Here is a 12,704-nt window from a genome sequence, read left to right on the forward strand (position 1 = left end):
TGGAAACAGAAAATCAATTCCTTCCCTATAGGATTTTCTAGCCAGAAGAGAGCCACAGACAACTGTAATTTTAAAAGGATAACGGAATTATGAATGGAGAGAGTGTGAAGGATGTACAAAAGCAGGGATATCTACTCTGGGAAAATTGATGAATGCATTGCTAAGAAAGTGGTAAATGTGGAAACTGTCCGCTAAGGAAGACCCAGTCCTTAGCACTGATTTATGCTTCCAATAGAAGTGGTTAAGCAGTTGGAAACAGCTGGAAATCAGGCTGTAATACAAGTATAAATTATCCTCTGGTCACTCGATCAACAAATAAACAGGTTTGTCTCTTTCCTTAACAAATTGCTCTGTAATTAGTGGCTGTGATCATTAATAAACTAAATGATGCTCGAGTCCTAGGAGGTAACTGACTATCACAAGTCTTGCATTTGGAAGTAGGCCAATAGATATATATATATTCTTATTTTTTTTAAACCAGGATTAAAGTATTAGGCATTGTTTACTTTAGTAGTCTGGATTTAAACATTGAAGCATATAAATTTCAAATTTGTTAATTTTCTTCTCTGTTGTCAGTATTAAAAGCAAAACCTATACTGTGAGTGTAGATTGCTAATGTTAATTAGTGCAGTGAATGTCAAAGGGAATTCAAAATATTTTCATAGTAATGTCTTTAAACTCTTGTTAGCAGTGAAAATTATTATAAGTATAAAAATAATCATTTAGGGAAATCCAAGACCTCTTGTGGGTCTAAGTTTTCCCTCTTTCCTTTACTAACTTTGATAATTTTATAGTTGTGGCTTAGTCTCATCAAACAAAAAGATACTATTATTAAACACCACAGCATATGGCAACATATTCAAATAAACAATAAAATATTTTAATATGATTGTTCATGCCAACACATTTGCAATACTCCTTTTATATGTATCAATGTATTATGTGTCCCACAAAAAATGCATCTGTAAACACAAAAGGAACACCACAAGTAGCGTTTTTGTATACACGTTTTATTTTGCCACTAGGTGACACCTAAATATTAATAGTTGTTGAGCACACAGTCTTCATAAGAAGACAAAATAGAAAGTAAATAACAGAAAGTTACTTTTATTACCTTTGTTTTGTATTTAAATATTTGTGCTAATGCATATACTTTGAGGTCATGAGTTAATTGCAGGAAATAGTGTGGAATTCATAAAACGTATTTTTAAGAAAAAGGGAAACAGTATTTCTTTTTTTATGGACAAAATAAAAATCAACATTGACTTTGGAAAATCTTCTGGAGGGAAGGGGAAATGTACAGACATTTAGACTTGACCTTATTTTGTCATTTTATATTATAAACCCTCAGCTCAAGGGACTGCTACAATCAACAGGCAATTAAAAAAATACAGTTATATATAGGAGCATTCTGATTTTGTCCTTGGGAATTCTATTTAATGAAAAATGTCATGGATTATCCAATCTGCCAGGGATTCTGTGAGAACTGATACATTAACATCAGTTAAAAGTCTTAAATTACTAAAACTAAAAGTAATATCCTAAACCTAAACATATTCATGAGGGGAGAATACTCAAATATTTCATGATAACAGAAATATCAATTATCATAAAAAGTTCGAATACCTTATGAAAATATCAGAAGATGCTATTATTAATAGTTTATGCTTAGGTGTTACACAAGATAGAATCTTCAATAAAGTTGTAACATTATTAATATTAACCAGATATCTTATATATCTGTAAAATTACCCACAAATTTTTATGAATATTTTCCTAAATAAAATTTTTATTTTACTTTAGTTATAGATAGACAACATCACAACAATATCTTAGGTTAATTTATTCCACTCCGGGGTTTCTTCTAACCAAAACTGTTTATATTGGTATCAGTTTCACTTCAGTCACTCAGTCATGTCCGACTCTCTGTGGCCCCATGGACTGCAGCATGCCAGGCTTCCCTGTCCATCACCAACTCCCAGAGCTTGCTCAAACTCATGTCCATCAAGTTTGGTGATGTCATCCAACCATCTCATCCTCTGTCATCCCCTTCTCCTCCTGCCTTCAATCTTTCCTAGTGTCAAGGTCTTTTCCAGTGGGTCAGTTCTTCCCATCAGGTGGCCAAAGGATTGGACTAACAGCTTCAGCATCAGTTCTCCCAATGAATATTCAAGGTTGATTTAGCATTGATTGGCTCAATCTCCTTGCAGTTGAAGGGACTCTCAAGAGTCTTCTCCAACACCACAGTTCAAAAGCATCAATTCTTTGGCGCTCAGCTTTCTTTATGGTCCAACTCTCACATCCATACATGACTAGCGGAAAAACTGTACCTTGACTAGATGCAACTTTGTCAGCAAATTAATATCTGTTTTTTAATATGCTGTCTAGGGTGATCAGAGCTTTTCTTCCAAGGAGAAAGCATATTTTAATTTCATGGTTGCAGTTACCATCTGCAATGATTTGGGGGCCCAAGAAAATAGTCTGTCACTGTTTCCATTGCTTCCCAATCTATTTGCCATGAACTGATGGGTCTGGATGCCATGATCTTAGTTTTTTGAATGTTCAGTTTTAAGCTAGTTTTTTCTCTCTCCTCTTTCACTTTCATCAAGAGGCTCTTTAGTTCCTCTTCACTTTCTGCGATAAGGGTGTCATCTGCGTATCTGATGTTATTGATATTTCTCCTGGCAATCTTAATTCCAGCTTGTGCTTCATCCAGCCTGGAATTATGCATGATGTACTCTGCATATAAATTAAACAAACAGGGTGACAATATACAGCCTTGACATACTCCTTCCCCGATTTGGAACCAGTCTGTTGTTCCATGTCCGGTTCTAACTGTTGCTTCCTGACCTGCATACAGGTTTCTCAAGAGGCCGGTCAGGTGGTCTGGTATTCCCATCTCTTTCAGAATTTTCCACAGTTTATTCCACACAAAGGGTTTGGCATAGTCAATAAAGCAGAAGTAGATGTTTTTCTGGAACTCTCTTGCTTTTTCGATGATCCAATGAATGTTGGCAATTTGATCTCTGATCCCTCTGCTTTTTCAGTCCACCTTGAACATCTGGAAGTTCTTGGTTCACATGTTGTTGAAGCCTGGCTTGGAGAATTTTGAGCATTACTTTACAAGCGTGTGAGATGAGTGCAATCATTGGGTAGTTTGAGCATTCTTTGGCATTGCCTTTCTTTGGGATTGGAATGAAAGCTGACCTTTTCCAATCCTGTGGCCACTCACTGCTGAGTTTTCCAAATTTGCTGGCATATTGAGTGCAGCACTTTCACAGCATCATCTTCCAGTATATGAAACAGCTCAACTGGAATTCCATCATCTCCATTAGTTTTGTTCATAGTGATGCTTCCTAAGGCCAACTTGGCTTCATATTCCAGGATGTCTGGCTCTAGGTGAGTGATCACACCATCGTGATTATCTGGGTTGTGAAGACCTTTTTTGTACAGTTCTTCTGTGTATTCGTCCCACTTCTTCTTAATATCTTCTGCTTCTGTTCGGTCCATACCATTTCTATCCTTTATTGTGCCCATCTTTGCTTGAAATATTACCTTGGTATATCTAATTTTCTTGAAAGATATCTAGTCTTTTGCATTCTATTGTCTTCCTCTATTTCTTTGCGCTGATCACTGAGGAAGGCATTCTTATCTCTCCTTGCTAGTCTTTGGAACTCTGCATTCAAATGGGTATATGTTTCCTTTTCTCCTTTGCCTTCAGCTTCTCTTCTTTTCTCAGCTATTTGTAAGGCCTCCTCTGACAACCATTTTGCCTTTTTGCATTTCTTTTTCTTGGGGAAATTTTTGATCCCTGTCTCCTGTACAGTGTCACAAACCTCCATCCATAATTCTTTAGGCACTCTGTCTATCAGATTTAAACCTTTGAATCTATTTATCACTTCCACTGTATAATTGTAAGGGATTTAATTTAGGTCATACCTGAATGGTCTAGCAGTTTTCCATACTTTCTTCAATTTAAGTCTGAGTTTGGCAATAAGGAGTTCATGATCTGAGCCACAGCCAGCTCCCGGTCTGGTTTTTGCTGACTGTATAGAGCTTCTCCACCTTCGGTTGCCAAGAATACAATCAATCTGATTTTGGTGTTGACCATCTGGTAATGTCCATGTGTAGAGTCTTCTCTTGTGTTGTTGGAAGAGGGTGTTTGCTATGACAGTGTGTTCTCTTTTAGTCTTTGTCCTGCTTCATTTCGTATTTCAAGGCCAAACTTACCTGTTACTCCAGGTATCTCTTGACTTCCTACTTTTGCATTCCAGTCCTCTATGATGAAAAAGACATCTTTTGGGGATGTTAATTCTAGAAGATCTTGTAGGTCTTCATAGACCTGTTCAACTTCAGTTTCTTTGGCATTAGTGGTTGGGGCTAATTAGAATTGGGTGATATTGAATTACTGTGATATTGGTATATTGGTATACATACACATAGTATATTGGTAATTATATTATATATTATATACTATATATTATATTGGTATGTTATATTATATTGGTATACATACACAATATTAACCAACAATTTGTTCGATTGTCATCACATGAATTATATAAGCCTTTATACTACTACTAAGAATTATAATTGAAACATAGATATCGATGTTTCTTCCTTAGGATCTATTGTTACCAAACCCACATTGACGAGACTGCATTTTTTCTTACCCTCTTTGGAACTCAGATTAAGTTTACTAAAGGAATTTTTATTCTTAGCAATCTTATTTTAAATAAAACAACAGGAAGATGTGTTCCAATAACATACTGGATCCACAACTTTGAACTCAGAATAGAGGACTTAAAGTCCCGAAATAATTTACTTCTTTGTATTGAACGTCCTTCATCTGTAAAAAGAAAATAAAGTATTAGTTCTTAGTGTGGTTATAAGTGAGAATATGTGTTAAAATCTTGCATATGCTTAAACGATTTTTGAATTCTTAGATCTCTGTTCTGACTACCTTAAGTGTTCTATGTAAGTGGCTTATAGAAAGCATTTCATAGTTGTTGGAATTTTCATTGTCTTCAGGTACAGCATAAGATAGAACCTTCCTCTTTAGGGATTACAATACATGCATTTTTATTTTGAAAAGATGCATTGCCTGTATGGAAAGGAATGAGCTGATTTGAGCGGGTAATTCTTAGCACTACCTATTAGAATATTAATGTTGGCCATAAAAAGAAAGGAAGTATCATGACCCAGTAGGGGGAAGAGACAGAGGGCAAAAAGTATACTTGGGGAATGAGTCCAGCTCCAGAGATTCAATTGGTTCTTACAGTCCTGTGCAATGAAATATGCAGCTCAGAGTAACATACCTGACTGCAGTTATCCAAGAGAAATCAAGACATGTAATGAATCATTTTTTCTAATTGTCTTATTAGATATTACATTTATACTTGCCCTAATTATTAACAAATGATTTTTAGATACCACATAATATGTGGTCTCATCTGTGCATTTATTAAATACTTATTGTAACTGGAAGATATTGAGTATCATTGTTCTGAGAATGTGGTAAGCATTGGCCCATTTAATCATCATAATCTCCTTTAATCCCAGGAGGCAGATACTATAGGGGAGGAAAATGAGAAGCTAGAATTTCAGGAACATGCCTTAGGTCACACAAGTAGAACAAAACAGAAGTATTGAACCCACAAACCACAGTCTTATTAAATTCCCAAGAGGGCTCTGCAGTGCAGAAACCCCTAAACCACAGATCTTCTAGGTCTCTCACGTGTATGCTTAGATGCCTTTCTACAAAGCAGATTCCAACTCAGTAGGTATGGGTGGAGCCTGGGCAACTTTTCTAAAAAGCTATTAGGTGGTTCCCATAATGCTGGTCCATGGACCACAGTTTCAATATCAAAGTGTCAGACCACTGCATTTGCACATTCCTCATAACTGGAAGCCAAAATTGAATTTCTATGACCAGCTGGTTCATGTTTAGCTCAGGTGGTATCAACTATCTAGATATCTCAATCCAACAAAATTATAATGAGATCTCCTGACCCTTGTTAATTTAGACCTAATCTTCAGAAATTGAGATGATTTATGTACAAAAATTAACAGTGATTTACAGTCTATAATGAAATTCTTCTTAACTATTAGGTTATTTGCTCTTCACAATAGGTGTGTTCAAAATTGGGGAAGGAATACGTCAAGGCTGTATATTGTCACCCTGCTTATTTAACTTATATGCAGAGTACATCATGCAAAATGCTGGGCTGGATGAATCACAAGTTGGTATCAAGATTGCAGGGAGAAATATCAATAACCTTAGATATGCAGATGATACCACCCTAATGACAGAAAGTGAAGAAAGGAGAAACATTTCATCAAGAAGTGAAAGAGGTGAATGAAAAAGCTAGCTTGAAGCTCAACAGTCAAAAAACGAAGATCATGGCATCCAGTCCCATCAGTTCATGGCAAATAGATGGGGAAATAACGTAAACAGTGACTGACTTTATTTTCTTGGGCTCTAAAATCACTGTGAACAGTGACTGCAGCCATGAAATTAAAAGACGTTTGTTCTTTGGAAAAAAAGCTATGACAAACCTAGACAGCATATTGTAAAGCAGCGATATCACTTTGCTGAAAAAGGTTCATACAGTCGAAGCTATGGTTTTTCCAGTAGTCGTGTATGGATGTGAGAGTTGGACATAAAGAAGGCTAAGAGCTAAAGAATTGATGCTTTTGAACTGTGGTGTTGGAAAAGACTCTTGAGAGTTCCTTGGACAGCAAGGAGATCAAAGCAGTCAATCCTAAAGGAAATCAACCCTGAATATTCATTGGAAGGACTGATGCTGAAGCTCCAATACTTTGGCCACCTGATGCAAAGAGCCAACTCGTTGGAAAAGACCCTGATTCTAGGAAAGATGAAGGGCAAGAGGAGAAGGGAGCAGCAGAGAAGGCTATGGTTGGATGGTATTATTGGCTTAATGGACTTGAGTTTGAGCAAATTCAGGGATATGGTGATGAACAGGGAAGCCTGGTGTGCTGCAGTCCATGGGGTCACATGACTGAGTGAATAGCAACAACAAATAGGTGTGAGCAGTAATAAGGTGTGATAACTATTTCTTAGGAAACAGAGACCTAAGACTACCCATCAACAGTCTCTTAGGCAGCAGTGATAACACAGTTTCCCAAACTCTTCTCTTTCATCAGCTGACCTTGAGGTCTGGTTATGTTCCACTAACTGGCCAAAAGTTAAATAGATGCAGAAAATTGCTAGTACTAAAAGAGTTAAGATACAGCCATATGCTGATTTTGCTTTAAATATACAGATAATCAAGCCCAAATTGATTCAGAAGCATTAGTATTAGCCATCAGGGAAGCCCAATTCATATTAAGTTATTTTCAATTATGATTATGTTATTTTGAACCTGTATAAATATAATTTAATTGCATATATCATTTCATTATTGTTAAAGTAAAAAATTAAACTGAAGAAGCTGTGTTTTCTTATCTTATTCTTGACCCAAGAACAGCTATAGGGCGATACTTGAATAATTTTCTTCCCAAAATCTGTGGGTTTGATATAGCTGAGTTATTTCACCTCATGTTTATTTTAATGAAACTAAAGATGTTGGAATAACTCTTGTCTTCATATGCAGGTGTTACAAAATGTTATGAAACCATTCTCGGAGAATTCAGAGTTGATCTCCAAATGCCAACTGTATTTACCATCCTTAGAGGACTAATATTTTCACAGGAAAAAATTCCATTAAGTTACTATGGAGACAAAGGAATGAAGATAAATTAAGAAATGCTGTCAGTCACTGAAAAGGAAAATATCAGAATCTCTTGTGTAAAAACACCTGAGAATAGACAGCAAAAATTTTTATCAAGCCTAGGCCTTCTGAATAGACTTATGATTTATAATGTTATTTTTCTGACAGTTGACAAAGCAAATATTATCCCGTTCTTGAAAGACACAGCTAAGTGGCAGCTTTTTAGCACTGTGTCCTCTCAAGTTTGCAATGATTTTAAGAATTTTTTTTTTAAATCGTGAATTTTCATCAAGCATACTTACCTCTAAAACTAAAGATGGGGTTTATTCTGAGCCATATGTAACACTGATACTCTTGAATCATCAAGTGGTGTGGAGAGTCTCCAAGGTGATCCAGTCATGCTGAGCAGCAATGCTCAGGACCACTTCATTACATGGGAGTGGTTGGGTATGTCTCTGAAAAGTGGAATAGGTGTACTGGGATGTACAAACCTCCCACCCTGTGACATGATTTAATCATTTCATATCAGCCTTCAAGGTTAGTAAAGGGACCATCACAGTATCTTGCTTAAAAAAAAAAAAAAAAAAAAAAGCTCAGGTAGAGACTGACCAATGACTTAGGTTCTCCTTTCATTAATTTTTTCTTTCTTTCTTTTTTTTTTTTTTTTTACTGGACTATTCAGAAGGTATGGATAGTGCAGAAATGACTAGATAATATGGTTTCTCTCTCACTTCTCACTGGCCGCTCCTTCAGGACACTCTGGTGCTTCTGCACTGTTCCTCCAAAGTACCAAGCTCCTCCCAGCTCTCCACCTTTAGCCTCAAGTCACCCTCTCCCCCCAGTGAACATTCCCTTGTGATACATACTTTCATAGTGTTACACTTCCTTTAGAATTCTGGCAGTGGCGGATTTGTCTAACTTCATTTAGTGTCTGTCCTTTGGACTAAACTACAAGAGGGGATTTTGCTTATTCTCCGTCATATCCTAATCACTGTTTGTGGTCCTGGTTCCCGGTAGTTGCATAATTATTTGGTAAATAATGGTTCCCAAACTGAACTCTTGAGGCATTGTTCTTATTTGCATCCCTCCCAGAGACTAGTGGATAATATCTTGTGTATGTGGAGGCAATTAACATGTGCTGAATTTTGTCATGTAAAAGTGGAATCTTTTGTAAGAATAATTTGAGAACTGTCCAGATATGATTGTGAAGAAATTCAGTCCTGAATGAAAGTGTTTCTTTAATGAGAACTTAGCGATTACTTGAGTATCTTGGAGAAAGTATTTTTGGACTGTAACTTGTAAGGATTTATTGATCAGTAGCAGCAGGATTCTTGGTTTCCCCTTGTGCATTAGAAATGCATATGGGTGGTCAATTTTATAGGTCACCATAAAATTGCATCTTGCAGAAAATAATGATTTAAGAGCATAATAAATGGTTAGTCACTGCTAGTGACTAACTAGCAGTTGGACTGTTTAGTGTCATTAAAAAATAATTCTACAACCTTTGTGTTAGTTTTTCTTCTTACGTTCATCCTGTTGACCACTGAATAAGATGTCTGATATTCAAAAATAAGAATTGAGAAGCACAGTGGTTTCATTCAACACTTTAATTATTTTATTATCTTTTTTAATAGCTTAAGCTTATCACCCCCAAAAGCTGCAATAAAATCAGCATTCAGGTAAGAGATCACCCTACAGTCTTCTTTTCATTAAATTCTGAATGGTGGTTCAGACTATACTTAGTAGTATAGTTCGTCGAAAGATGTAATTTTTGAGAAGCTGGACTCAAATCCTTCATCTAGGGGAATTTTGGAAATATGCTATGACTGGAACTTTTACTAAGTTACGAGAATCAAGGATCCACGAACAGTATTGCTTCCTACAAATGTCTGAATAAAAGCTGTTATTTTGAATGTTGAGGTCTCCATAGATAATTGTTTAGACATCAGAAACTAGTTCGCAAAAGCTTGCACTTAGACATATTTGTTTTACTCTCCTTTATAAGAAGACAATTGGGAAAGAAAATTAAAGAAAAAAGATATTCCACCCCCAAAAGGCCAATCATCTTTTAAAAATTCATTCTGCAAAGTCTATTTTTATTATTCCTGTGAACTTATGACAAGGAATATATCCAGGAACAAGGCTTCAAAATCTATGTTCCATTGTTTGCAGTTACCTTAGATTTTAACTAGGTGTGCAAGTTGACTTCTGACCATGGGGAATCCTCTCCATGCATGGATTTATGGATTGCTGAGGCCATGGCAGATAACCAGTTCCACAGAAGCAACTTCATGTTCTTCTGAGGAAGATCCATAGCACTGTGGAACAAGGAATATAAATGAGCGATGCCACAAGAGACTGCAAACTGGGTTACCAAAATACAGCCCTCAAAAATGAACTCTGAAGGTGGAAAATCTATAAGAAAAAAAAATATTAAAATAGGCATTTTAAAATGGTTTCAGCTATCATGTTAAAAGTACTGACGAACATTTAATAAACATGGCACATGCTTCTTAGGCATCTAACAGTCAAAATAACTGTTCATTCCAAGCTCATTAAGTAGAGATGATGTATAAAGTTGTTATAAAAGGAAACATTTTCAGCATTGCCAGAATTAAAAAACAAAAAACCTCAAATATCTAGAGGAGAAAACACCAAATGAAAATATTCAAACTGTAGTAATAAAATTTTTGGTCTTTAATCATTTCCAGTTAAATTATATTTGAAAGCTCTACCTCCCCCCACCCATAGTCATACACACACACACACACCAATTTTTAAACGTTTTATAACAGCCAAAGATGATAGGTTTATTAATGGAACTCACTTTTTCATTAGTTTTTGACAAGTGGCTAATTCATTTTAGCCTCCAATCAGTTCCATCGCATTTCTCAATCCCTTTCCTGATGTCTCAACAGTTAATGTCCTGCACCATGAAGAGCGCTTCCTGTGCCACTTTGGGAATTCTCTGTTTGGGGCTTAAACACGTACAGTTCATAAAGTTCTCTCTCTCTTCTTCAGCCCCCACTAGGAATGATAAAGGCATTTCCAGGGGCAAATGATTCTCTTCCTCCATCTGCTCATCCTCCACCAGCCCCTCTTCTTCCTCTGCGGTCTCCTCCGCTTCATTCTCCTCGTCTTCCTCCTCCCCCTCCTCCATATAATCAGCCTCTTCGCCCTCCTCCTCATCTTTGGCCTCTGACTCTTCGTCCTCCTCCTGGCTCTCCAACTCCTTGCCATCACACTCCTCCTCGTCACACCACTCCTCCCCCTCTTCTCTCTCCCCTTCCTCTTCCTCCATCAGCTGTGAGGTGGCCGGCTGCTTTTCTTCGTCTGGGTCAGGACTGAAGACGAGAGAGGGATTCTCCACAAAGCTGTACAGAGTATCTTGCAGCGCCCCGTCTTCCTGGCCACCGCTAGGGGGCGCGTCGTTTCCGAAGGCGCCCTCCGGGGAGGCTGTGCCCCCCGCCTGGGCCTGCTGCGCCCGCAGCGCCTCCTGCTGGCGCTCTAGCTTCTCCTGCTGCCGCATGTCCTCGTAGATCTGGTTCATGATGAACTGCGTGGTGTTGCGCGGCGCCCGCATGCCGGGGGCGCGCCACCCGTACAGGTTGACCGGCCGCAGCAGCGTGCTCAGATCCACCGGAGGGCTCCTCTGGGCGGAGCGGCGAGGGTGACGGCGCAGGCCGCGGCCCCGGCGACCCCAGCGCTTCTTTCTGCCCGGGGGCCTCGCCCAGCCGGGGTTCCAGGGCCCGTGGCAGCAAGAGCAGCAGCAAATGCAGAGCGGGTGCAGGCCGCACACCCGGATCACCTGCACCCGGCCCGGGGGCTTCCTGAATCCCGCCGGCGGTGGGCACCAGGGCCCTCTCCAGCGCCCCCAGCTAGAATACACGGCCCAGTAGGGACGCCGGGGTGGTTGGAACCAAGGGCCTGGACCGTACTGCTGCTTCGGCTGGTTCCTCGGGGGCTCGTATTCGGCCTTGGGGCCGTAGCGAGGCCGCCGCCTGTAAATGGGAGCGCCCCTGCGCCTTCGGGGGCCGGACGACCAGGTGTGTAACGGGGCAGAGGATGCCCAGCCGCCGCCCAGGTTAAGAGGATCCTCTTTTGTGTCGAGGGTCTGGGTCATGGTTCAGGGTGCTCCGAGAGGTCGACACGGTAGCGCCCTAGAAGCTGTCGTCGCGTTTGGACAGATCTGATGGTCTCAAGCGCCTCGTTTCTCTCTCTGCCCAGCACCACGTGCCCGCCGCTGGGATCACGCCTTTGTCTCCAGAAGGATCCCCGCCTCTCTGTTCGCTCAGTCGCTCTCCGCCTAATCTCTGATCCTTCGCACCCGAGTTGTCTCGCCCAGGCGGGTTGGGTGGGAGTGGGGCTGGGTAAGGATGGTGGGTGAGGAAGGTGTTGGTGGGCAACGCGCGGTGACACCCGCTCCTGGGTCCCACTCACACCCGCCTCAGTGGATGCGCGGGCTGGGGCCGGGGGGAGGCAGGGGTCGCGCCGTTACCTTCCTGCTCCCTCTCAACCCAGGTGCTTCACCGTCGCCGTCCGGGCCGGACTGGGGTGGCGTGGGCCCCAGCAGCCTTTAAATACCGGCCAGGGGCCCCGCGTGCCCACCGCATCCTTGGTTGCCCCGGGAGACAGCCAATTGGGGTTGAGGTCGTTCTCCCAGGGCGTGGAGGTGGGGTTCCGGCCGGAACAGGTGCCCAGTGAACATTCGCAGGGGGCTTGTGACGTAGTTTCTGCGGGAGGGAGGGCGGAGGCTGGGTTTGTGCAGCCCACGTTAGGAACCGCCTGAGGCCATTTCTTTGCCCCCTTCGACCACCTTGAGGTGCTGGGTTAGAGAAGATGGACCTTCAGCTGAACCCAGAGGTGGGGATTGGGGAGAAACTTGTCTGTTGAAAAACAATATCCTACGCCTTTGGGGTGATGGAAGGGATAAAGAGAAAGCCCCCAGAGTCGGAAACAGGGCACCACGCC

General features: G+C 40.5%; 1 protein-coding gene across 1 annotated transcript; it reads right to left on the minus strand.

Moving 5' to 3' along the window:
• Nucleotides 1-10,644: 10,644 nt before the first annotated feature.
• On the minus strand, nt 10,645-11,856 carry CCER1 (coiled-coil glutamate rich protein 1). The gene has a single exon (XM_069586361.1). It carries the CDS (start codon nt 11,854-11,856, stop codon nt 10,645-10,647), a length of 1,212 nt encoding a protein of 403 aa, XP_069442462.1.
• Nucleotides 11,857-12,704: the final 848 nt, after the last annotated feature.

The sequence above is a fragment of the Ovis canadensis genome, chromosome 3, assembly GCF_042477335.2.
Source record: "Ovis canadensis isolate MfBH-ARS-UI-01 breed Bighorn chromosome 3, ARS-UI_OviCan_v2, whole genome shotgun sequence".
In the NCBI taxonomy this organism is placed as follows: domain Eukaryota; kingdom Metazoa; phylum Chordata; class Mammalia; order Artiodactyla; family Bovidae; genus Ovis; species Ovis canadensis.